Below are 27,071 nucleotides of genomic sequence, written 5' to 3'. Positions count from 1 at the left end.
AGACTTTTGTAATTCATTTGTGAGAACTATGTTATAGAGAGAAAAACGTTACTTAAGAACATTGAGAGTTTGAAGCTGGGCGCTGGTGACTCACGCCTTTAATCCCAGCACTCGGGAGGCAGAGGCAGGTGGATCTCTGTGAGTTCGAGGCCAGCCTCGTCTACAAGAGCTAGTTCCAGGACAGTCTTCAAAGCTACAGAGCGACCCTGTCTTGAAAAACAAAAAACAAACAAACAAAAAAACAAAACAAAAAAAGAAGCTAGCTTTGAGATGGGAGTGGGACCAGGTGGAACAGATAGGAAACACACAGGAGAATGAGGCCAGGGCTGATCAGGCAGTGGCACAGAATCAGATCATTTGATATTGCCTCTCACCGGCCGAGGCCAGTGCGGGGAAGTCCTACAGTAGAAGCCCGGATCTTCCCCGTGCTCTGCTCAGTGTATGCCTGAGCAGTGAGCGTGTGCAGATTGCCCCCTGAACAAATCAGGAGATGGGTGGCTTTTTTCTTTGTTTTGTTTTGAAGCCTGCTGAAATAGGAACCTATGCGCTGGTTAGGCTGTAGATTCTGCTGTGCATCAGATGTCCATAATGACAAGGACAACAGCAAAGCTAGGCAGAACTGCCCCCTAAAGCTTGGGTGGGAACTCTTTCCTGTAAAGTCCCTGGAGGCCCAGGTCATCTGTCTTGTTGCTCAGTTACTCTAGAGTGTTATTGTTCATGTGGTGTGGGGTCATGCTTCTACAACAAGGAGTTTATCCTGTGGGGACACTTGGGAAGCCATTGCTGGCCTTTCTTACTCACTACCTGCCTTAACTTCATTTGGAGAAGTGCTGTGGGGTTGCATGTGGGGTCCCTGTCATGCCTGCTGTTCTGCTATGATGAGATGAGTTAGAGAAGAAAGAAATCCCCTCCCCCCCACAAAGGTACAGATCCTCTAGTACCACCTGTTGGGTACCATTCCTGGGGAGACACGGACAAATATTACTTGACCCCAGTAGGGAATTGACAATAAACCAAAGCAAGGCTATCACCAAAGCTCAACGTGAACCAATAAGTCTGTTGGGTTCTTTATCTGACTCTGGGAGAGGGACTGCTTGATGGATGGATCACTGAAAACCCGTCCCAGCATGAAGGTTCTGCAAGCCAGAACTCTGGTTCTTCCTGCTCAGCTTGTAGGGAGTCTAAGAGGCAGGGGAGGGTCTCTTCCAGGTCACTCAGGTGCCCTGGGCCCCTTCAGGTAGCACAGCCAGTCTCTATTTCTTTAGGCAACTTGACTTCTTTCATGCAACCCTGCTTGTCTGGGAGTCTCATAAGTGTGTGCTATTTATTTGAGTTTGGTGGGGAGGAAAGGCCTAGTGTGTCTAATCAGTTTCAGGGACATCCGGGCAGTTTGAGTTATTTACTTGCTGAATTTCCAGAGGCTCCCTCATAGGGTGGCAGGTTCTATTCCCTCCGGAGAACACACTGAGTCTTAACACACTTCCCTGAGAGATGCAGTATTTTCTCCCCTCAGAGGAAAGTGCTACCACAGCACACACCTTCGTCCCCATTAGTCACTGAGCACTTAAGAGCCTGACATTAAGACCACCTACATCCCAACTGCCTATGTTGCTTTCTGTGTGGTGCTTCCTGCTTACAGAACCGTAAAGTCTGGAGATGGCCTGCTTGGACTGCCAAAACACAGGGCCACACACTAGATGTCTCAAGTAGATGTCTGGGAGACTTTCTCATTTCCCATCTGACAGTCTAAAGTAGAAGCGTTGGATGGGTTGGTTTCCTTTGAGGCCTTGTGCCTTGATATGGCCATGGCTGTCTTTTTTGGGTCTTGGCACGTGTTCTTTCTTCTGTGATGGCTGTGTCCAGTGTCCATCTGATAGGGTGTGAGTCGTTAGATTAAGGGACACTCATGTGACCACCCTTTCCCTTAACTGCCTCTTTAAAGGCCATATCTCCAAGTGTAGTATGGGGTTAGGACTCAGTGTGGCGATGTGGGAGGGATGATTTTTACCCGTGAGAAGGCCCTGGGTTTGAGACTCCTCTTACTTCGCCTTTGAGAATGGCATTTCTAGGTATAGAATAGAAATAATGAGGTGACCCTATTTTACTTAGGCTATAGAAGAGGTGATGTTTTGTTTGTACCTTTTGAGAATATATGTTAAGCAAGGACTTGTTATTTTAGTGAGCTTCAGGTTCCGGCAGTGCAGTTGCTGCTTTCCAAACTCTGCAGTGTTTCTATTGCTCCTGTCTCAATGTTTCATGGTCCAGTTAAAGATGGGCCGAGGCTCTGCCTTCCCTGAGACCTTCCCATAAGTCCCACACAATTCCTGTTTCAGAAAGCACAGGGCATAGTTTCATTCTAGGAAAAAAAAATATAGATTGCATTGGAGGCCAAAAATACGTCTTTTCTGGAAACCCCTAAATCCAGTCCTACTGTTTTCTCTGAGGGTCCAGATCCACAGAACATGTTTTAGAATTCTTAGAGTACGCTCCAAGGGAAGTGTCTGCCTTCACCTACTGATAGTGCTGCCTGGGGGCAGCTATAGAGCTGTGTTTATAGTCATCACTGGGCTTGGGGTCCCCAAAGTTTGTATTGTTTAAGATCAAAGACAGGTTCCCTGGCTGGCTTGGAACTCTGTGTAGACTAGGCTAGCCTCAAACTGACAGAGGTTCACCTGCCTCTGGCTTCCAACAGCTAAGATATAGGTGTATTGTAGCAGGTTTTCTCAGACCACCAAATCATGACATGAAGACTTATTATTAATTATGAATATTCAGCCTTAGCTTACGTTCATTTCTACTAGCTCTTATAACCTGTTTCTCTTCATCTACGTTTTACCTTGGGGCTTTTGACCTTTCTTTCTTTCTGTGTCCTACTTTCCTGCTTCCTCTATGTCTGTCTGTCTGTAGGCAGCATGACGGGTTGGCCCCTGGCATTTCCCTCTTTCTCTCTAGATTCCTCCACTTACCTACTCTCTCTGCCCATCAGCCCCACTTATCCCTCCTCTGCCTAGCTCTTGGCCATTCAGCTTTTTATTAGACCAATCGGGTGCCTTAGGCAGGCAAGGTGAAACAGCAACACATCTTGACATAGTTCATCGAATCTTCTGTTTCACAACACTGTGTGCCAACACGCTTGCCCTCGAGAAGGCTTCCAACCAGACGTTCTGACAAAGACAGCAGGACTCTGAGAACTAGAACGCATATGGGAGGGATCCCATCATCCATTTGGAAGCTGTAACTCAAGGTCTTTGTTTTTCCACAGACCCCCAAGGACCTGATTGCAAGCAACACCCCATTTTCTTTACCCCTTGGGCTCCCACACACTTTAATATTAATTCAGCCCTTTTCTGATGGCTGCTGTCAGTTTCCCTTAGACATCTACCATTGGCCAAGCACTAAATACTCACCCAGACCCCGTTCTGTTTTCTCAGGTTGCACGCTCTTTTTCTACGAGAGTGACGGCAGGTCTGGGATAGACCACAACAGCGTCCCCAAGCACGCTGTCTGGGTGGAGAACAGCATTGTGCAGGCTGTGCCTGAGCACCCCAAGAAGGACTTTGTCTTCTGCCTCAGCAACTCCCTGGGTGACGCCTTCCTCTTTCAGGTTTGTGGGGGTACTGTCTTGCCCAAGTAGCCTGCCCTTGCCTTTTAAAATAATGCTGAGATTTTTCACAAAACAGACAAAAGTGTTAAATGACAGAATAAATACCTGCCATGAATTGTGGAAATGAGAGACCTCGTGCAGAGTTTGAATGTGAGGCTCAAGGAGTATTGTGCTTTGGGTGTGAGAAACTTGTTTTGGATGTGAGCAGACGGGTTTCTCGGTGTGGCTTCAGGAGCATTGTACAGCCCACACAACAGGATCATGAATTCCTTAATTTAGGTGTGATTTGAGCTGTCAAAATTTCTCTCATAATATGTTCTCTGCTAATATTAATCATAAAGGTAAAATAATTACAGCCAAGAAAGGACTGGTTGTCCCTAAATAGTTTCTCTTTCTTAGCTTACCAGAACTTTCTATCAAGTATTCTTGAAGTCTGACTATTAACTCTTCCACAAAAATACTTCTCAGCTTCAAGGTTAACATTTCCTTTTTTATAGTGAACCCTTTGAGCTTGCAAGAACTGTCTGTGCTTAAAGTGAGGACAGTTCCCCTCATTTATTCCATTAATGTGATGAAGGCCACAGAGAAAGCGGAGTGTACAAAATACAAATGTAACATTGTGTGAGCGGTCGTGAAATAAGTGTGCAGCCACCAACTAGAGGAAGATATGGAAGGTTTCGGCTCTGCATAGCTTCCTGACAGCCACACGTGCACATTAGCCCACTTACCAAATAGAACTGAAGCTGCCTCTTACCAGCCAAGTCAACACACTTGTTTACCCGATAGCCACTCAATTTATCCTTTGTTGATTTGTCTATGAGGAAGGTTGCAGGTTGGTGAAGGGGAATCGTGTGCACGGGTAGTGTCAGCTCAGTTGTGCATTTGCTTCTTTGTCTGTGGGATCGGGAGAACAGTACAGAGGTCAGAGGACAACTTGAGAAGTCAGTTCTCTCCTCCCACGATGTAGGTTCTGGGGATCAAACTCAGGTTTTCAGGCTTGAGTGGTAAGTGCCTTTGCTTCCAAAGCCATCTTGCTGGTCCTCCATTGGTGAGGGATAGTTTTTCTGGGTATAATATTCTTGCTTGCCAGCCCTGTGCCACTGAATGAATGAAAGCACTGAAAATGCAATCCTGCTCCCTCCATAGCTTCAGAGAGAATCCCATTATAAGTCATTCTTATAACCGTGGTGAATTTTTGTGATGAATTACTTGTCTTTTGTTTTTGTGTAGCTTATAATGTATTTGGTGTCAGCTATTGAGTTTATACTGCCTGAAATTTATTGTGTTTCTTGTATGTATAGATTTGTGTTTGTGTGTGTGTGTGTGTGTGTGTGTGAGAGAGAGAGAGAGAGAGAGAGAGAGAGCGAGCGAGAGAGAGAGAGAGCGCTTTATATCCTGATCCATAGGAAGCAGGGAGAGACAGGGGCCTGAGTTGGACTTGTGAAACCTCAGAGCCCACCCCTAGTGACACACACCCCTAATCCTTTCCAAATAGTTCATTAACTTGGGACTGACCACGCAGTTAAAAGCCTGTTGGGCATTCTCATTCAAATCACACCAAGCAGCAAGCACTCTTAGCCTCTGAGCCATCTGTCCCGCCCCTTATATGAGATTCTTTAAAAAAGAAAATCAGTTTCTTGATTAGTGCTCTCTGTTTATATTACAACTGAATGAATTCAAAAGCTTCACTGTCAAAAGCAATGTTAGCGTGGAAACCAGGAAGTATTTTCTAAATCCATAGTCAAGTGTCTGGGGATGAGTCTCAGTTGGTAGGCCCTTTTCACAAGTGTGCAAGAGGCCCGAGTTCAGTCTCCAGCACTGCCACCCACACTTGAAAAAGGGACACAGCAGTCAAACTTGACTTTTACCATCACACTTACTCCTATAGAAATGGTGTCCTTTGTTTTCTGTGTGTCTGCCACTGTCTGGAGACTGCTCCCCAGCTTGGGGCACACAGTGGAGGTTTGCATTTACTGACTGGAGTGTTCACCCTGCTTGAGAAGCTGATGCTCACAGAGCAAGAGCAGCCACCAGGTCCACAGTCAGTGAGTAGCAGGGCTGTGCTAGCCCACGCCCCTTTCCTCATACCATTCGGTTGTGTGAGTGGACGCCATTTGTTCCACCGGTGTGACTGCTCACCCCTGGGAGGGTTTGGGCCAGAAGCAGCGGGGACAGTAAAGTGACCGTCCTTTTCTGACTTAGCAGATAAGCCACCCCCTGGGAATGTCTGTCAGCAGCAGCCCGGGTTGGCTCACTCGAAGGCCTGCAGTTGTTTTTCTTACACTCCTCTGGTACCAATTCCCGCTGAAAGGACTTACAAGTCTGCCCGAGAAGTCACATTCTATCAAACCCTTCTTGTAGCAACATAAGCCCGTATTCATGGAAACCTCTGTCGTCTTGTTATGGGGAATTTTTATGCTACTTATGTGGGATAAAGGACAAAATGAACCTTTTCAGAGGAAATTACTGTTGTTTGGGATCCATGAAGGCATTTTTCTGCCGTCTACTTATTGTAATCCACATAACTCCAGAGGGGCCGACTTTGAAAGAAACCTGTGTGTGCAGGGGTGAGGTTAAAGGAAGGGAGATCAGCCATGATTATGGAAATAATTTGTAGGTTATTTCAGTGCTCACTATTTTCAGAGCCTGTACGCTGCTGATTCCACCCCGTTGCCCAGATACCCACACATTTGCGCTGGAAAAGAGATCCGTGTTACCCACAGAAGTAGAAAAGGGGTTTTGTGTGCAGAGTGGGGGCGGGAGTGAGGGGGGGATGTTGGAGCAGCTGTTATAGAAGACGTTTTATGCTGTCTGCGGAGTGTGACTGTAGCTCCTGCCTCGAACTCTTTGAGTTAGAGCTCTTTCCTCCGTCCCTATGTTAGGGATGGCACCAGCCACTCAGAGTCCAGGGTCCTCCTGGCTCGCTCATTCTTGCCTAGAGGATGCCACAGCTGCAGACAGCTCGACCACTCGCAGGAGATATCCCAACATGGGTTTTGAATTTCTGTCCCAAATGCTTAGGGAACACAGCCACCAGACATGACGAGGAGAGAGAGAGAGAGAGAGAGAGAGAGAGAGAGAGAGAGAGAGAGAGAGACAGAGAGAGAGAGAGAGACAGAGAGAGACAGAGAGAGAAGGAGAGGAGAGGAGAGGGTGTTTATGAGTAGAAAGTTGTCTGTGGTTGAATATATAAAGGAGGGACAGAAAGATTGACTTGGGCAGAAGATTGCCTTTTCTTGGTATGTTTTTGTCCCCTTTTGAAGACAGTTTTTACTAGGCTACTTTGTGCATATTTTTAACACCTCATAAAAAGAAATAGGACTTTGTGTGTGTGAAAAGGAGACTGACAAACCAGCATCAGCACCCTTCTCTGGAGTCACAGATCAAACGGCTGCTTAGCCTGCTCGGAGTCCCCATCAGCAGCATTTGGATTCTAGTACAGAAAGAGGGAAGTTCTCGGTGCTTTTCTTAACCGTCATATTACAGAGGCTGAACGTGGCTTCACTGTGACTAAGGAGAGGTTTCGAGTTTCACCAATCCCTGGGGATCCTCCGTCCAGATGTCAGACCTTAGGAAGGGTCATGAAGGTCACAGACAAATGCCCAGGACTGGATTGACAGGCTGGGGAGAAAATGCTGTGTGTAGACTCTGGGAAACACCCTAGGGGAGCTTTAGCATCCTGGGACCTGCGTAGACTGACCGTAGATTTCCTCCCTCTGGGCATCACGACTGAAAGTCCACTTCTCTTGTTATAGTGATACTTCTTCGTGCTTTAATAAATCTTGCCTGAAGATCAGAGGGTAAAACTAAGCCACTAGAGAGCAGACAGTGGTGTCACACACCTTCAATCCTAGGATTTGGGAGACAGAGACAGATGGATCTCTGTGAGTTCAAAGCTACCCTGGGCTACACAAGATCAATGCAGAAACAGATCCAGGTGGTGGTGGCTCACATTTCTAATCCCAGTCCTAGAAGGTCACTTGCTTTTAATCCCAGCACTAGAGGGGAATATAAAATAGGAGGAGACAGAGTCTCATGGCTGAGTCTACAGTTGCCCAGCCTTGGTAGAGGTGAGACTTCTCTAGTGGCTGGCTGCTTTGCTTTTCTGATCTTCAGCTTGAACCCCAATATCTGTCTCTGGGTTTTTGTCATTCATGCTACATCTTTGGGCTATCTGTTCAAGGCTCTTGAGCCATTTCCCCTGTCATTTGTAGATTTGGTCAGGCTTGTGTCTCCTGTCCTCATGTGATCATCCCTGGGCACCCGACATTGAGGTTCTGTAGAGCCTGTTTTCCTCTCCCACATCGTTCTGTCTTTAAATCACACTGTCAACTCTGTCTGCATTTGTGGTGCCTTGACCACCCCCTGCAGCAGCAACTCTTAGCCTGTAAAGACTTTCCAATTTATTTTGGTAGTCTCTCCCCCTAAACCCAAACACAGAACTGTAATTTCTTTTTAAACATTATCTTTGTGGGGTTTGCCCTTGAAGTGAGTTTGAAGGGCCTTATTCCCCTTCCTTGGTTCTATATGTAGGACAAGCTCCATCTCAGGTCCTTCTTTTCTTTGGAAATACCTGAGTTGACCTGGTCTGTAGCGAAGCCCTGTTTTCCCCACACTGTGGATCCTATCCCTGCTCCTAAGGTCGCACCGTGGAACATTTTTGGTGGTGGTGTGATGGAGGTGGGTCTTGTATCTTATCTGTTGCTTTCATCGGTTAACTAATAAAGAAAACTGCTTGGCCTGATAGGACAGAAAATTAGGTAGGTGAAGTAGACAGAACAGAATGCTGGGAGAAAGAAGCTGAGTCAGGTCAGTCACCATGGTTCTCCCACTCCAGACAGACGCAGGTTAAGATCTTCCCTGGTAAGCCACCTCGTGGGCTACACAGATTATTAGAAATGGGTTAGATCAATATGTAAGAGCTAGCCAATAAGAGGCTGGAACTAATGGGCCAGGCAGTGTTTAAAAGAATACAGTTTCCGTGTAATTATTTCGGGGCATAAGCTAGCCAGGCGGCCAGGAGCCGGGCTGTGGGAAGAGGCCCGCAGCTCCCTACTACAGTGGTGCGTTCAGCTTCAGCTCCTGCTAGGAAGCGGAAGGGAAACTGGGTGTGAACAGAAAGGGATGAGCAGGAGTGTGTGCGCCCATTATTTGGCCTCCTGCTCTTGTTCCAGAAGTGTAGAAATAAACTCATGCAGCAAGGACATCGCTTCAGCAAGGCTAGGCTGCTGACCCAGGTGCATCCACTAGACACAGATACTTTGGAGGCCACTTTCAGTATGGGGCTTTGCAGGGAGCCGTGCATGGTCAAGCCACAGCAAGGACACTAAAACCCTCAAGGGAAGCACTTTAAGATTTGGGGCCTCCTGAGATGTAGGTCTGTGTAGAACCCCATTCCCCTTGATGGATGGCTTGGTGTTACAGTGGTAAGTGATATGCAGGGACAGAAGTCAGAGGCATGGCATACCCTTCTGTTAATGTGCCAGAAGTTTCCCTACTAAACGTGCAGTGCAGACCATTAGCATCCAGCTTCCCCTTGCCATGAAAGACCCAATATAAACTCCTCATGAAGGAGAGGGGGCTATTTAAGTCTGCCATGAGCTAGTTTCAGTGGTGTGGGCTTCTGACAAGGACAGCACACCTCCTTCCCTTCTCCTCTCTTTTCACCTCCTTGCTCCTCTTTCGCTGTGACAGGCACCTGCTGTTGACTTCTAGCTTGTGATTCTTGGGCTCTTCTGAGGACGCCGTGAGTTTAAGGGAAGCTTCAGAGCCTATGTTCTTATTTCTCTGCTCTCCGACTTTCCCACTAGAGGCTTGCATCCTATACCTGGTGACCATGTTCTGCTCATACTCAGTCACCTCAGTCTGCCTGGCCGTCACCTGCATGTGGTCCGATACTCTCACAGCCTGGTCACACACCAGTGGCCTTCTGCGGAAGGATCTCAGTGGACAGCTTTTGTAGGCATTTTCTCAGGGGTCTGCTCGACTCGGCCAGTGCCCTGTCCAGTGCTTTGCATTCACAGGGCTGCTACCAGTGCACTTCCTCATTTGCAGCCAGCAGCTCCTGCTCCTCTAGTGCCTAACTTCCTGGACTCAACTATCCCTATATAAAAATGACCTTCAGTTGGGGACAGGAAGAGAGTACGTGTGTGTATAACTGCCTGACCTCCTCCAGTAGGGGAGTGTAGAAGGAAGTTTCTGTCCTGCTCAGTCCCGAGGCCAATCAGTCCCAAATAAACACACAGAGGCTTATATTAATTATAAACTGTTTGGCCTATTGCTCAGGCTTATTACTAACTAGCTATTAAATTCACCCATAATTCTTGTCTATGTTTAGCCGCGTAGCTTGGTACCTTTTCTCAATGCAGTATTCTCATCTTGCTTCCTGTTTGTCTGACTGGCAACTGATTCTCTGCCTTTCCTCTTCTTAGAATTCTCCTACTCTGGTTGTCCCACCTATACTTCCTGCCTGGATACTGGCCAGTCAGTGTTTTATTAAACCAATATGAGTGACAAATCTCCACAGTGTACAAGAGCAGTATCCCACAGCAGGGGAGGAGAGTCTCCATGTTAAGACCCCTTTACCAGTATTAAAAATGTACACTTAATTAGGGTTTGTATTAACAAAACTCTTAGATATGATGACTATGACCAAGAGAAACAGACCTTTGAAGAATTCACACAGGACTCTCATCTGGCCTCTTAAAGATGGAAACTTCCATTCCTTCCCTTTTCTTTTAAAAGAAGTTTAACATTTTGTAGATTTTTTCTTATGCATCTCTCAGCACAGCTTACCCCAAATTTTAGTTCCTCAGGCCTGGCATTTCTTCTCCAGGATTTCGTCAGTGTAAAATGAGGCTCCCTTTCCTGCCACTCACGTAAACCATTGATTATCTGAAATCACCGAGGGTCCTCCGTGCGGTGGGTAATTGAAGCTAGATCTATTTAAATACATAATGAAGCCCCAAGCCTCATCACATCTCCGCACACAGAGGGGCTCTTATGCAAATACATTTTTTTTTCTGATTATCTGTTGGCAAGAACTTCTTTTCCCCTGCCCGCTCACTGAACTTCACAAGAGTATTTATAGCATCCCCAGAAGGCAGAGGAAGAATCACAAGGCTGTTCTCTCTACCTGGCCACTGCCATGTGTGATTGGAGGGATGACTGGTGAGGGTGGGCCAGGGTGTACGGGTGTGTATGGGTGGTCTCTCCCTCTGCCTTTGTGGCCACTGGGCTCTGGCAGTGAACACTTTCTTAGATCACGTCCCTGGCTACACTTGCCTACTGTGAGGACGTGATACAAGGTTAATGGGTTGAGCAGCTTTTCCAAGAGTCAGAATTTAGTCTGTGGAGAGACCTTCGTGGACCCCACTGCATTAAGTTCGCAGTCGGCCGAGGTGACGTCAGAACTGGAGCCTGGGAACTGATGGGATGTTTGAAGACTTTGCCTCACGGAAGTAGCTGCTGAGAGCAGGGAGCACACAGGTTTCCCACCCTCCTCAGCACAGGGTTCCCTCTTGCTGCTGCCAGAGGACCAGCTTTGCTCCAAACCTCTTTTAGTGAATCACTGTGCTCAGAAATGGATTTGGTTTGGTGATGGAGGATGGCAGGGACCGCTGTTTTATTTAGACGGGACAGCAGGGGCAAACATTTTCACTAATGGAAAAGCCTTCAGCCACTGCCAGGATTTTAGAAATAGATGGCTGGGACATGCTTAGTGGTTAAAGGGCTGATGGCTGTATTTTTCATAGACCTGTCACCACATGTTTCTCTGGCTCTGGAGGACTGATATTTTTCTCTTTCTTTGACTGTAATTCATCCATCCATCCATCCATCCATCCATCCATCCATCCATCCACCCATCCACCTGTTTATTTATATGCCAGTGCTTAGCTTAGGTGTGTATTTAAGCTCAGGGACAATCTTCCACTCTTTCTTTCTTTCTTTCTTTCTTTCTTTCTTTCTTTCTTTCTTTCTTTCTTTCCCTCCCTCCCTCCCTCCCTCCCTCCCTCCCTCCCTCCCTCCCTCCCTCCCTTATTTTCTTCAGGATCTTTCATTGATTGGCCCAGAGATTTCTGATTAGTCTTGGGTTCTCCTGCGTTCATCTCTCAGCACTGGACTTACAGTGCGCGTGTCCACACTCAGCTTTTTAAATGGGTGCCCGGGCTCACACTCAGACCTCCATGCTTGTGAGCGCGCACTTTGCCAGCTGTGCCCACTTCATTTATAGATTGTTCTTTTCTGTTTATTATCATATAATACACATAGAATTGTTCCATCTTAACCCGTGTATGTAGGTGCCCAGTCCGATAGCAGTGGACACACTTCACATTGCTGCACCATGTTGCTTTCGTCTGCCTCCAGAACAGTTTCTCCTCGGGCCACAGTAGAGTTCTGAACCTAGCACGCACCTCTCCATTGGCCGCCGCTGCACCTTGGTGTGGAGGCAGTCACTGTCTGCTGGCCTTTACAAGAAGTTCAAGACTGATGACGTTTAGCTTAGTGTCTTAGTTAGGGTTTCTATTGCTGTGAAGAGACACCATGACCACGACAACTCTTAGAAAGGAAAACGTTTAATTGGGGTGGCTGGCTTACAGTTTCTGAGGTTCAGTTCATTATCATCGTGGCGGGGAGCATGGCAGCATGCAGGCAGACATGGAGTCTGAGAAGACTACTTCTGGAGAAGCAGCTGTGAGTCCTACATCTCACAGGCAACAGGAAGTCAACTAAGATCCTGGACAGTATCCTAAGCATAGAAACCTCAAAGCCCATCCCCACAGGGAAACACTTCCTCCAACAAAGCCACACCTCCTAATAGTGCCACTCCCTATGAGATTAGGGGCAATTACAGGCTACCACATTTAGCTTCAATTGACATCAACTCTGTTTATGTGCCGTGAATCAAACGCAGAGCCATGGGCATGCTGGGTAAGCACCATTAATCTACAGTCTTGTCTCCTTCATTCCCACTTCTTGAAAGAGATGGATATAACTTCTCTGACATCAGAAGGGACAACCTTGCCCTTGGCTGAGTTGGGCTTAGCTCCTCATAGGAGGTAAACACAAGTGATTTCTCCCCCCAACCCACCCCGCTCTATGCTCTATACCACTATTCCTCGAGGGTCCAACACCCTCTGCTGGCCTCTGCCAGGTCTGCACACATATGGGGCACAAACATACATACAGGTAAAACACATATATAAAGTAAATAAAAAACACTTCAGTGTGTACACGTGTTCTGGTACATTAATTTTGCTGAGTATATGAATATACTTAGTTCTGTACCATGAATTCATGCCACAAGACATTAATATGCCCAGCTTCAGTCAGTTGTACTTAACTGCTTTCTGAAGCATTTATCCCCACTCTGAGCGGACAGAAGCCGTTCATAGGGCTTCAAGTTGCTCTAAACATTCGTCAACATGGGAGTTACTGTTTTTTTTTTCCCTCAGAAAATAATCCTTATTATTACTTTCCCATGTAAGCAGATTCTTTTTCTAACAAAATAAATTCGTAACCAGGCTTGGTGGCTCCCACCCAGAAGGCTGAGGATAAAAGATAAGAGTTTGGACCACCTAGACTGTCCAAACTTCAGTTTATCTGTGACCTTAATGTCCTTACTGCATCTTCCCCTACTTAATCCACACAAATCAACCCTGTTTGCTTGCCAGTTGCTGCTTCTGTTCCTTTATAAGCATGTCTAGGTGATTGCAATCTCTATCCACTGGCAATGCATTTCTTTTTATAAATACAACAACTGTCAGGTCTTTTAGGTTTGTAAGCTAGTTTTCTTGCAAGACAACATTTTTTAATGTTAGATGCCGTGTCTTTGGATGAATGCAAAACTCTCCGATTAGAATGATTGCTAAAATTTCCATTCTTAGCTACCAAGGAATAAAATGCTGGAGTTGGAGGGGGGGTCCTCTTAAAAGAATTTTGTTTGTAAGACAGCCCACTAGTTAGGTAAAAATAGAGATTAGAGCCGCAGAAGAAAAGCGTGATGACAGCAGCCACCTTTGTGTTACTAAGAAACGTCTAAGCCAATCATTTCTTTGGCTGAGCTAACACCTTGCCAATACTGAATTCTTTGGGCTTATGGGAATGCATAGGAAAGTCTATATGAATAGGAAAGTTATATGAATTATTTGGGCTTATGGGATAACTAGAAAAGTCTAACATCTCCACATTTACAGATATTCCTGCTTGACCTTCTAGTTTAAGAAAATAGTGTTTTTTATTAATTTCTTGAGAATTTTATATAACCTATTTTGATTATATTTTCTCTTCACCACCCTCTCCCCTCCGATTTTTAGTCTGTGTTTCTCCCCCCACATTCCCCGTCTTCCTGTCTCTCTTAATATTTATTCATTTGTTTGTCTATTTGGTTTTTTGAGACAGGGTTTCTCTGTGTAACCCTAGCTGTCCTCTGCAGAATCTACTCTGTAGATTAGGCTAGCCTTGAACTCACGGAGACCTGCCTGTCACTGCCTACCAAGTGCTATGATTGATTAAAGGTGTGTGCCACCACTGCTGGCCTCTCTCACTCTTTTAACCCAGTTTGTGTTGGAAACCATTCCTTGGTGTGGAGCCTTCCTGCCCTGGAGCATGGCTGATAAAGCAGGGTTCACACCAATAAAGCAAACCGACTTCCCGCTCCCAGTAGCAATCAAGTGTTTGTGTCCACCTCCCCTCTTCTGTGTTGGGATTTGGTCTGGCTTGAGCTCGTGCAGATCCTGTGAGTCTTGAATGATTTTGCAAATAATTTTGCATGAGTTTTTGCCCACAAACTTTACCACTTTTGCCTTTCAGAGGCTCTTTGTCTTAAACTACTCCTGTTTGGAGGTCACCTGTCCTTCGGTGTGTGTCAGCATCATCTTAGTACTCTCCTTACGCTGTTGGTAGTTTGTGGCTGGCTCCTGGGTTGTTGCTACTCATGGATGTGTTCCTGGAGTTCCTTAAGGCAGTATCGATCCTGGTTGCCTCGACCCTAGTTTTGATATAGCTGCTTAAAACGGGGAGAAGTTCTTTAGAGGTATCATTTAAGCAAGAGAATTTCTTAGGTTCATTGTGTAACATGCAGCTTCTTTGAGGGTACCACTTGAGGGGTTGGAGGTGGGACTGGCCTTCTTTTGTGGATTTCTATAAGGGATAAGTCTAGGTAGTCGTGTGTGAGTGTGTGTGTGTGTGTGTGTGTGTGTAGACCTGACACCTTGCCTCAGAGACACTGCTTCCCCGAACACACACTGTTAGTTTCTGTCATCTTCTAAGAAGTGGCTCTCTCTCCCTACACCCTCCTCTCACAGACCACCAGCCAGACGGAGCTGGAGAACTGGATCACCGCCATCCACTCTGCCTGCGCAGCCGCTGTGGCAAGGCACCACCACAAGGAAGACACACTGCGCCTCCTCAAGTCAGAGATCAAGAAGCTGGAGCAGAAGATCGACATGGACGAGAAGATGAAGAAGATGGGGGAGATGCAGCTGTCCTCGGTCACCGACTCAAAGAAGAAGAAGACCATACTGGACCAGGTGACTGTCCCTTTGCGTGTGGAGCTGGCAGACTCGTTAGGTCTTGTTAGGTCTTTGCTTTTTTTTTTTGCTGTCTCAGAATCTCTGAAGATCTCCCCTCACCGTGGCAGCAGCCTGTCACCCAGACTGTTAAACTCTCTATTGTGATAGTCAGTTTCCTCGCCCTTTGCTCAGAGTTGATTGTTATGAGTTAAAGGAACAATATGATATTGAATGGAAGGCGGAAATCAGAGAGAGGAGTCCTCCAGCTCCCACCAATTCTTGTGATTCTAGGTGGATCTGTGTATTTGAGAATCTATGCTTTCCTCCCTCACCTACCATGGAGTGAAGCTATGAGGAGAATTCGTTCCTGATTCCTCAACAGACTTCGATTCCTAAATTTTAAAAAGTGACAGGTGATTTTTAAAGTCCACTCAGCTGTCCCTCACTACCCATTGTGAACTGGTTTCAGGACCCCTGCAGCAACCCAGATCTGGGCATGCCCCAGTCTCTGACATAAAATGGACACATAGTATGTGTTCATAACCTACACTATCCTCTCATGTATTTTAATTCATTCCTAGGTCATGTATGATACCCAATAGATATGAATGTTATGTAAATAATTGTACTGTAGTGTTTAAGAAATAATGACAATAAAGCAGTGCGTGCACTCATTATAGCTACAAGGAACACGGGGCCCCTTTGCTCTGTGCTTTATGGTCTTGGTCACTGTGGTTTTTAAATTCAGGCAAATTCACATAACAAAACCATGTAAAGGGAGCAAGAATTTAGCGGCAGTCAAAACATTTGCAATGTTAGGTGGCCACTTTCTCCATCTACTTCTAAGAGGAACCCAACTCCTGTTAAGTGTTTGCTCCTCTCTGTCCCTGGGTCTGTTTTGAATGGTTTGTCTCTTTGAGATGCTCCGTGTGAATGTGATTGCTTAGCATGTGACCCTTGTGCCTGCCTTCTTCACTTTGCGTAGCTTTTTGGAGTTTGGCTTGCACTGGGGCTTACCCATCAGTGTCTGCCTCTTTGGGGGCCTCTCCTGATTCCATTGTGTATTTGCAGCACCGTTGTCCATTTCTTCTTTGATGGCATTTGAGCTATTTGCAGCTTCTTGGCTGCTTTGAACAGTGCTGCCATTGTAGATGGAGGCTGCTTGTTCGTTCCCGGCCACCCAGATCCGAAATAACCACACAGAAACTACATTAATTACAACACTGCTTGCCCAATAGCTTAAGCATATTTCTAGCTAGCTCTTACATCTTAAATTAACCTCTTCCACGAGGTTCGTGGTTTACTGGTAAGGTTCCAGGGCCTCTGTCTCCTTCAGCAACTACATTGCATCTCCCTGACTGTCTTCTTTTCTCCTCTATCTCTGCTTGGAATTCCCACCTTGCTCTATTCTGCACTGCAGTAACCCGAAGCAGCTTCTTTATTAACCATTGGTTAAAAAAAAAACATATTCACAGCACACAGAGGGGAATCCCACATCACGTCATGAACTTGTGTCTTCACACTCACTTTGATCACGATTAAAAAGGGAGATATCACCAGTGGCCTCTCTCTCAGCTTTCACTTTGTCCTTTTTAAGGATTTAATTTATGTGTATAGGTGCCACCTGATGTATGTTTATGATTATATGCATTCTTGGTGCCCACAGAAGTCAGAACAGGGCGTCAGCACCACTAGAAATGAAGTCATAGTCAGTGATGAGATGCTCTGTGGGTGCTGGGAACAGAACTCATGTCCTCTATAAGAGCAGCAATGCTCTTAATTGCTGGGCCATCTCTCTAGCCCCATGAGCTTCCACTTAGTACCAGAGCATTTTTCTTTACTATACATGGTCTCTGTGGTCTTATGTGAATGCCACATCAGTAGCCAGAGGCTATTTTGCCACTTTGAGTGACAAGGACATGTGTGGACACTAGCTTTGAGTGGAACCCTGGATCTCCACTTTGACAGTTTACTACTTTTGACCCTTATTTAATAGTACCCACTTTACCAAAGCTTTTGGTTTATTTGATTTTGACCTGTAGTTGACCTTCCTTCCTTCCTTCCTTCCATCCATCCATCCATCCATCCATCCATCCATCCATCCATCATCTATCCTATCTATCTATCTATCTATCTATCTATCTATCTATCTATCTATCTATCTATCTATCTATCATCTGGCATCTATCTATCTATCTATCTATCTATCTATCTATCTATCTATCTATCATCTATCATCTATCTATCTATCATCTGGCATCTATTTATCTATCTATCTATCTATCTATCTATCTATCTATCTATCTATCTATCATCTGGCATCTATCTATCTATCTATCTATCTATCTATCTATCTATCATCTATCTATCTATCTATCTATCTATCTATCTATCTATCATCTGGCATCTATCTTTCTATCATCTATCTATCTATCTATCTATCTATCTATCTATCTATCTATCTATCTATCTATCTATCTATCATCTATCTATCTATCATCTGGCATCTATCTATCTATCTATCTATCTATCTATCTATCTATCTATCTATCATCTGGCATCTATCTATCTATCTATCTATCTATCTATCTATCTATCTATCTGCATACCAATCCCAGTTCCCCCTCCCTCCTCAACTCCCACTCCCCCCACCTTCCCCCTATTCTACCCCCCATCCACTCCTCCGAGAGGGTAAGGCCTCCCCTGAGAAGTCAGTTAAGTCTGTCCCATCAACCTCCTTGAGCCAGGACTAAGCACCCTGCCCCCATGCCTAGGCTGAGCAAGGGACAGTTTACTACTCTTAACTCTTTCTTTAATAACCTCCCCACTTTTACCAAAGCTTTTGGTTTATTTGTTTTTGTCCTGTAATTGGCCTTACTTTTCTTAGTAAAAGTCCTCTCCTTGTCAACATGAGCGTTCCTTAGTACTGGAGATCCCTACATTTTTATTCCTTCTGTCTTAGGTTTGTGGTCAGAATTGACATACCAAACATGCTCCCCCTCACCCCCACCAAAATCCCTGTGAACTCTGTGCTAGGAGAGCACCCATTACTAACAATGTACTTTATGTTTATGATACTGCATTCATGGTTACAGATGGGAGACCTAGGGGCCCCGTTGTTTCCCCTCGAGAATTATAATTAGCACCTTTACAATCAACTGATCTGCACCATTTTTGGCTAATGTTTATTTTCTCCTTTTCCCATTTCTCTCCTTGGTTTTTCACTACTGCAGATCTTTGTCTGGGAGCAGAATCTCGAGCAGTTCCAGATGGACCTGTTTCGTTTCCGCTGTTACTTAGCCAGTCTCCAGGGCGGGGAGCTGCCAAACCCCAAAAGGCTGCTTGCTTTTGCAAGCCGGCCGACGAAAGTGGCAATGGGCCGCCTTGGGATCTTTTCTGTATCGTCTTTTCATGCCCTGGTGAGTAGAAGCAAATGAAGTTTGGAAAAATATTTATCTTGGTTCTTAATCCCGAACAGGACTTGACAGGAGTCTCTCAGCTGTTTCCTTAGTTTGCTGCCCTGTACGGATTTCCAAACTCATCTCACTGTGCAAATCATGCAGAATTTCATTCGAACCTATGTGGGAATGTAATTAAACCTTTCTTGATAGGGTTAAGACTATTGTGCAAGCAAAATGCAAAAGGCACCGTCTCCCCAGATCCCTTCTAACACCCCAGCCTACTCCCTTCCCATGGTGTTCGGAATTGAACCCAGGACCTCACAAATGTTAGGTAAACACTCTATCATTGAGCTACATCCCAGCCCCGTAAAGGTCTTGTCTTGAGACATATTCGCCACAGTGTTTGTGGATAGATGTTATTTTTAGACAGTTTTGGCATTTGAAACCATAAAGTTAATAACCTTATGTACGTGATGAATGGAGGACTTTCCCTCGTGCGTATAGCTCTGTTCTCTCTGTGAGGCGTAGGTGTATGTATTCTCCCCTGCCCCCACACCACACCGTCAGCAGATATTTGCGGCTTGGAGGTCTCCCTCCACTTGATCCTACTTTGACAGCTAATGTATGATGTGTAGAGGAAGGCCGGTTTCAGTGAGGCGTAGCTGGACGCATGTCCTAGGAGGGGAGTTTTCGTCTGAGTTCGCAGCGGCAGAACGCGTGGTTGTGCCGTGTGTTCACACTCTGTAATTCTCAGTACTTGTTAAATTACGAGCAGCTTTATGTACTTGGGGCCCATTTCTGCCAGAGTGGGGAAATCAGTATACAAGCAACCAATTTTAGCCACCTAAGTCGACACCCCAGAACTATATCACACCCGTAACACGTTTCCACGGAATTAGAGGTGAAGTCAGTGGCAGAGTCCTGAGCTGCCTTGGAAGCGTTAGCTGAGTGTAGCTGAATGCTAAGTTATAATTCAGTCCTGGGTGCTTGTGTTCTTTGTAAACAGATTGGCATCATCATTCAGATAATTACGGGGAGATCTGCACTTTGAAAGAGGTCTTACTCCAATCTTAGAGTTTTTTTATTAAAAACTGCCTTGTTCTGCTAACTCCAGCTCTGCCCTGGTGTGCTTGCCTCCTCTCTATGTGCTGTTTCATTTTTGGTTTTCCCTGTAAGGAACAGCGGGGAAAGTTAGAACTGCTGGGGACCTACTTGTTTTTATTTTCATTACTTTTCATTTATGGTCTGCGTGATTTAGGTCTGTTGCCTTGAGACCTGAGCACTAGTTTTTAACTTAGCCAAATCTTTATTCCGTGTGGGGGATTTTCCTTTGCTCCTGTCAGAATTTCCCAATCAAGAGCATGTATTTATTTATTTCTGTTGGCAGGCAAGCTCTTCTCAGTGAGATACCACCTGTCAATCTCCAGCACCCACATCCCTTTCCCTCTTGCTGTCACACGATAGGATGCGAAGAAATCCAGTTTGCCTTCTACCTCAAACTCATGTGCACCGGTTGCTTTCTTATAAGTGTCTGTCTCTGAAATAGACAAGAAAAAGCCGTTGAGTTCCTTGTCTGTCATTGACCTATGGTCCCCCTAAATTCCTCTTCGTGTCTATGATGTATGCGCTTTTTCATTTGGTGGCAGATGAGTTAAGTCTACCCTATGGAAGAAGCGGTTGAGTTGGTGATTCTTAGGGACTTTTGCTCTGTTATTTGGAAGACTAGTGTTTCATTCCGTAAATCCGCCTCTCTGCTTCTTTCTGCCGTTTCTCGCTAGCTGCTTCAGTAATGCAGGTCCTGGTGTCTGCATCCTTGCCGGTCTGTGCAGGCTGGCTTTCATTTTAGACAGAGCACGTTAGGATATACTACCCGGTATCCGTTTCTATTTTTCGCATCAGCTGGCAAAACACGCCCAGCAGAATTTTAATCTGATTTTTTGGACACCCCCCCCCCCATCTCTCCTTGTCATTTGACCCTCAGGGTCCCCTCCTCTCAGTGGGAGTTGAGGCCTTCTTCAATCCCTCCTTTGTCTAGGATATTGCCCCCTCCTGTTAAGTGGGGGTGGATGGAAGGAGAAGGTACAAGGGTACCATGGCTGGGGGAGGGAGGGGAAGGGAGTGAGCTACAGTGGGAGTCCTATTCACTAGGAGATCCTCGTCCTGCTGAGTGAAGTGCCTTCATTAACCGAAGGGTCCCTGCTGTACTCTTTGAAGAAAGGTTATCATTGTTCTTGTTTGCACAGATGAGCTGACTGATAAAGTAGTCAGGTGCCCGCCACAGAGGAGGCATTGTGTGGGCCTGTCATTGAGAAACCCATGAGTTCTTGTCCGGTAGTTCTTCTGCCAGCCTGTTTTCTATACCCCCTTGGTCATTATTGTCTGGAGTCACGGTGGGGGTGGCGCTGCCCTTATGGCCCACAAGGCCTGAGCACTTGAGGACAGCTGCTCAAGCCTTTGAAGCAGCCCAAAGCGGGCAGCCAGGCCCTGGGAGTATTTGTGTGCCCAGGTTTCTCTTCCCGTGCTTTTTCTCCTCTCCCGAGACTGTAAACTCGAGTTACTTTTTAAGTTATTGCTGCTCAGCCTTTAATTTTAAATGTTGTATTTATTCATTTTATTGACAAATACATGCACAGCCCAGGCATGTGTCAGTCGCTAGCCTTGTGGTGAGGGCATAAGAGCACAGAGAGTCTATGTTCCTGGGGCTCATGTTCACATGGGAGAGACAGGAAGAAGAGCACTCGCAGTTCACGGAACATGGTGGGGACAGACAGTGAGGCATGCTGGGAAGGAAATGAGCAGGCTCACACAAGGCTGCTGGGATCATCATTCCTCAGCATCCTCAGAGGAGTGGCATCAGGGTACCAGAGTCCTCCCATGTGCCTAATGCTGCGCTAATGGTATGCAGATGCTTATACTTTATTGTTTATTGAATAGCGATGAGGAAAATGTCTCAATAGATATGGAATTTTTTTCTGAATAATTTTGACCCGATGTTGCCTGAATCCATAGATAGTGGGTGCTGACTCCTCTTGCCTACCTGTGTGTGGCGTGGAGGCAGACAGACAGACAGACATTGTGCTTACAGGTAGACCTTGCTGTCTGCAAATTGGCTGAGACCGAGCAGCTGATCTGGTTTGGATTTTAAAGTTTAACACCCTTTCTCCTTTGTTTACACAGCCGTGGAAGCACACATATGTCAGTGTGCTCTGATTTAATCATTTCACAAGCGGGGTTCGCCTTCAACCTAGAAGGCAGAGACCAGAACATTTGACATGTTTTATGATGCCTTCTATTTGTGCCCCCCCCCACACAAATACCTCAAGAATGAGTGTAGGTTAAATTCTTTCTCATAAAATTTCCCATGGGAGTCTTGACTCCCACTTTTTTTAATGCCCTGATCTGTGTTTCTTAAGTACTTAACTGAGACAAGGCAAGACTTCCCGCTTCCCTCAATCCTCTGTTTTCATCTGAGTCCAAAACCCTTCTCCCTAATGCCCTCATGGAGAAGCTGTTTTGGTTCCCATTCTGAGTGTGTGTGGGGCCCTTGCCCATCTACTCCCTGGGCTTCTTCTGTGTTGATACTGTCAATACTGAGGACTCAGGGAAATGCTTTGTGGCCAACATACTGAGGGCTGGGAGGCCCCCTGTGTTACCCAACACCACTTCATTCCTGAGACTGCTGCCAGTTGGCATCTGTCATGTTGGGAGTTGCCCCCGTGGGAATCTATGACAAGTGGGTTCTGAGACATTCACCTCCAGCGGCAAAGCGCAGGTGGGGAGGTTCATTTCCAGTCTGACTCACTAAGCCTCCTGCCATGCCCTTTCGAAAGGAGATCTTGTGGGTGGCCTATTGAGACCTCCTGGCAGAGAAGCCCTGAAGTTCCTGGGACATTGCTTACAAGCTGTAGGGTAAAATTCACCCAGCGCTTTCTGGAGTCCAAGGGGATCCCCACTTCTGCCACTGTCACAGTGGCAGCTTCAAATATGGGTACCCTGTTCTGAAATGTTTCTCTGGTTGGATGGTGCTTTGCAGGCATCTCAGCAGAGTATAGCTTTAAAAAGAAATATGAGTGTTGTTTCCTTTTCATGTAAATGCAACACGTGTAAGTTATGGAGGATCTATGTTTACTGTGCATATGTATGCGTGTATAGATAGATAGGAGGGGGTGGAGCGGGAGAGAGTGCAGGTTTACATGAGAGAAACCCCTCCATTCATCAGTACCTTTGTTAGGCTTGGATGTAGCTCAGTGATAGAGTGTTTGCCCAGCGTGTGTCACGTCCTGGGTTCAATCCCCAGCACAGTGAAACAGGAGAGCGCAAGAGAGCACCATTGTGAGTCTGGGATGCAGCCAAGTGGTCCAGTCTCCCAAGGTGGTTGGTTCTCTTCCCTTAGTCTTCTGTCCTGGAATAGCCTGATGATTGAGGCCGTGATGCAGTCATCCTCATCACCAGGGATGAGCTGCGCAAAAAAGACTAGAAAGCCCCCCTCCATCCCCGAAAACATTTCCTAGAAGCCATCCCATCAGCAGAAATGGTCACAAGCCCATGCTCTGGGAAAAGGAAAGAAGCCAACCCTGACTTCTTGGCCAAGTGCCCAGATACATTAGGGATTTCCTAGAGAAGACACTGGATACTGGGGCAGCGATCACTTCTGTAGCTAAGAGGATAATTTTGTATATTCGAAGAGATTGAAGAGATTCCAACAGATACAAGAGATTAGCTAGTTTAGGTTTAGTGTAGAATCGTAGGGGCCATAGTCTTCTGGTTTTTAACTGACCCTTGGAATGATTTGTAATTAAAATACAGAGTCTGCTGTGTAGTGTTTAGAGAGCATCTCCAGAATGTGCGTGGTTCTAGGCTTCAGGTACAGTCGGTCAAGCAGACTGGAGGACAGCTAACTCTTAACCACATGACATATTTTGTTGCTCTTTTAGCCAATAAAGAGATTATATATTTATTATTTTTATCTAAATAAATAAATTAGTGGTTTCCTATAGTGATTGAGTTTGCCAACTTACCATTTGGCCTCAGTGAAGGCTCCCAGAATCTCTGTCTGTGAGGTCATAGCACTGGGGTCAGTAGCATGCTATGGTTTATTAAGGGTGGGTAGGATGGTGTGTTACCTCAAGGCGCCTGTGTTGGTGCTGATCCACCTCTCCTGCGGCTTCTTCGTTCCAGGTGGCAGCCCGCACCGGTGAGATCGGAGTGAGAAGACGCACTCAAGCCATGTCCAGGTCTGCAAGCAAGCGAAGAAGCAGGTTTTCTTCTCTCTGGGGCCTGGACACTACCTCCAAAAAGAAGCAGGGACGTCCAACCATCAACCAGGTAGGTCCCAGAGTCAGCATAAAGCACCTACAGATGTCGCTGCTTTGGCTGTTGATTTGCACATGTGTGTGCGTGTAGGCATGTGCGTGTGTTTCTCTTTATTGACACTTTAAATCAACTTGACGTGAAGTTGGTTGCGCCAGACAGTTTTTAATAAGTAATTTATACCCTAGACATGGAGCTCTGCTATTAATCTGTCACCACCATCCGTCTCCCACCTGTACTCCACCCAAGCGCTGGCTAATTACCGACCTACTAAACAGTGCCGGATTCACACAAGGCCTCAGAACTGAGCAGCCACCACAGGAAGCCAAGCGAGTATTGGCTGTAGTCTCCCTAAGCCGTCTCAGGTGCTGGATCATGGGGACCTCCAGGGAAATGCATTCATTTCTTGGCCCCTGAGATTTGGACGGTGGCCTAAAATGGGCAGCTCCTTAATCTGAGGGAATGAGGACCCAGAAGTGAATGTGACTGTGGCCACCATGGCTTCTTCTGCTCAGGTCCAAGGCTGGCAGAGGATCTTGTGACTAGCTTCATCTAGACTGATGGTGGGCGGAGCCCTGAGGAACCACACCCAGTGGTCCTCTTCCCTCTCTCGTGATGGCGTTGCTTCTAGAAACTCTGCTGTCCATTATTGTCATCTGTCTCCACTGACACTGAGAAATGAATAGCCTCAAACCATTCATCTGGATGTTAGAAGCCGGAAGACAGGAGCAGTGTTACTCTATTTCTCTATTTGGAGGGTGTATTCATTTCACGGGCTACAGTGGTCGGACAGAGAAGCACTGGCCATGTGAGAGGTTAGGACCAGATTGTCAGTGTAGCCGACAGGTGATGCCCTTGAGCAAAGCTGACCTGATTGCAGCATTCCTGTACCGTTTGCTCTGAGGACTGCAGCCACCAACTTCCGTAGGGATGAAGTTTTAAAAGGGTTAGTCCAAGTTGCTGTCCTAAATTCCCTAGTTGACCTTTGAAAAACTGCCTTTTTTGTCTGGATGGAACCCGAAGGGGACCAGTTAAGCATGCCGTGAGAGTGAGGGACTGAGCACAATAGGGATTTAATGGTGCTCCGTCCTTCCTGCAGGAGGAGGCCATTAGCATCAACCTTCCTCCCCTCCTTCCGGGAGGAGTGGTCTTATAGTTGGACTTACGTTCTGTGAAAACTGTTGGTTTATGTGGCTTTACCTTTTGGGTTAGATTATAGCCTGCTGGAATGTGTGACTGAATTTCAATAAATGCAAGCAAACATCTTCACACATGTTCTTAAATCATTCTTATAATTCCTAAAGTAAAATTTAAAAAAAAATCTCGCTTACCCATAAATGCTGTAAGGGAAATCTCATCACTAATTCAGAACTCTCAAATAGACAGGAATTGTGTTTCTGTAGCCTCTTTTACAATGGATTAAAAAAAAGGTATTGACTTTCTCCTGGTCGCACTTGCTCATTTTATAGCCTGCATTCCGAATTTATTGTGGCTATGTTTGAATAGTGATCACTTTCAATATAGCTTTACGATACACAATTTATCAAATTTCAAAAAATAGGCAGTTTTCTGATTTTTAAATAAAAAGAAAACCTTTTCTATCTTTTATATAAAACACAAAAACTCCAAGTATCTCCTCCAGTTCTGCCACAGGGTGTGACCTTGAAAGGCAGTGTGATTGTGGGCAAGTAGCTGCCTACCACTGTGAGGCGAAGTCTTCTGTGTGAATGAGTTTATTGCTTTTGCGAATTTTATTTTAAACTTAGATGAATTGTCCACATCCTGATTTATGATCTTTATGTTTGAACTATATGAGGTGTGGGAAGTGTTGGGACCTGATTCTTGTGGTTTTCCACCGTAAATTGTGACACATTTTGTGACCCAGGAGGACCTGAGTTCTGCTGTGATGTTTTCCCAAAGCCTTGCCCATTTCCAGCCGCTATTCCCTGCTTCGTTTGCCCCTTTGCCCAGATACCTTTTTTTTTAAGACGATACTCTTCTATCTGCAGGTGTTTGGAGAGGGAACCGACGCTGTGAAGAAATCATTAGAGGGGATATTTGATGACACGGTTCCAGATGGGAAGGTAAAAATACACGCGTGTTCCTTCTGGAGCCTCTCAAGAGCATCAGCATAGGCACGGTGCTGTGGTTTCGGGAGGTGGGGGGGGGGGCGATGTAAAATCAAGTACGCTCAGCATGAAAAACTGACTTGATCAGGTTTCTAAAAAAGCTATCTAATAGGTTACCATGAGGTGGAAAAATCATTTTCTGTTTAAATCTTGGTGCTAATAAGAGCAGCTCCCTGCTGACATAACATGTCTCATCCTTATCATTTGATGTGTGAGATTCCAGCTAGAATACAAGAGAAGATGGGAGCTCAGAGTTAGCTGAGTATTTTCTGCCATTGCTAATTCCTCTGTCTGTACAACTTTCATTCCCACGAGGTGAGATCTTAGTGTCCTCGCTCCCTGCCCACACAAGCTATTTTGTTCCCATTAGTTGCAGAAGTGTTCTGATAGTATGCACCTCCTTTTTTTTTATGCTTTTGCCTCCCAATCAGATACTCAATTTGAGATTCACAGACATGACTCGGCCTTGTGCTTGAGTTTGACAGGGGCTTTCAGACTGCTAGGGTTGACCCCTCAGGAGGACAGTGATGCCCCCCAGCCACTTTTTGTAGCTTAACATAAAAAGAGCACCCCCTTTTCAGGGCCTCAGTTCCACTTTCCTTTGGGGTTCTAGTGTGGGCAGCACAATGTTGCCGTGATTGCCTGGTTCCCATCCCCATGACCAATGCGACAGAATCCAGCTTTTGGTTACCATGCCACCTAGCAATATTAGTCATCAGTGGCTAAGCCCAGTGTTCTGGAAGAGTCTGATCCTCAGAAACGAGAGGAGTGTGGAGTTCTTGGTATTGGAGAGAACGGGAGAAGAGTGGTCATAGGAGAAGCCTTTCTTCATCCAACTCCCCCAGATGTGTCACCCTGGGTTTGGGGGTGGCTAGCTTAGGGAATATACTCCCGTGGCACTCTCTCTGAATAATTGTTCATAATAAAACTATGGACCTATATACGATCCAAGCACGGTCTTTAATATGTACTTTGTCATATCTGAACTAGGCCAGTTTGCATACATTATACATCTTCAATGACCTCATTGTCCTTTCTTGTGCATAGGAATGACAAAACTTTGAGTCTCCTTGTGTGTCTGTGTTTTCCATTTTTCTAGACTAACTTTTTAAAA

At 45.8% G+C, this 27,071-nt stretch overlaps 1 protein-coding gene across 7 annotated transcripts in view; it reads left to right on the top strand.

Moving 5' to 3' along the window:
• The window catches only part of Tiam1 (TIAM Rac1 associated GEF 1), a 357,642-nt gene that overhangs the window by 250,428 nt on the left and 80,143 nt on the right, over positions 1–27,071 (top strand). For all 7 annotated transcript variants that reach the window (XM_075959442.1, XM_075959443.1, XM_075959444.1 and 4 more), the window contains 5 exons: positions 3,432–3,604; positions 14,911–15,135; positions 18,351–18,536; positions 23,697–23,843; positions 25,838–25,912. In XM_075959442.1, the coding sequence (XP_075815557.1) occupies positions 3,432–3,604; positions 14,911–15,135; positions 18,351–18,536; positions 23,697–23,843; positions 25,838–25,912 (806 nt within the window). The remainder of the gene's footprint in view (positions 1–3,431; positions 3,605–14,910; positions 15,136–18,350; positions 18,537–23,696; positions 23,844–25,837; positions 25,913–27,071) is intronic.

This window comes from Microtus pennsylvanicus, chromosome 1 (assembly GCF_037038515.1).
Source record: "Microtus pennsylvanicus isolate mMicPen1 chromosome 1, mMicPen1.hap1, whole genome shotgun sequence".
Lineage (NCBI taxonomy): Eukaryota > Metazoa > Chordata > Mammalia > Rodentia > Cricetidae > Microtus > Microtus pennsylvanicus.
Note: the sequence above shows the minus strand (reverse complement) of the source record. Positions and strands in the feature narration are given on the sequence as shown.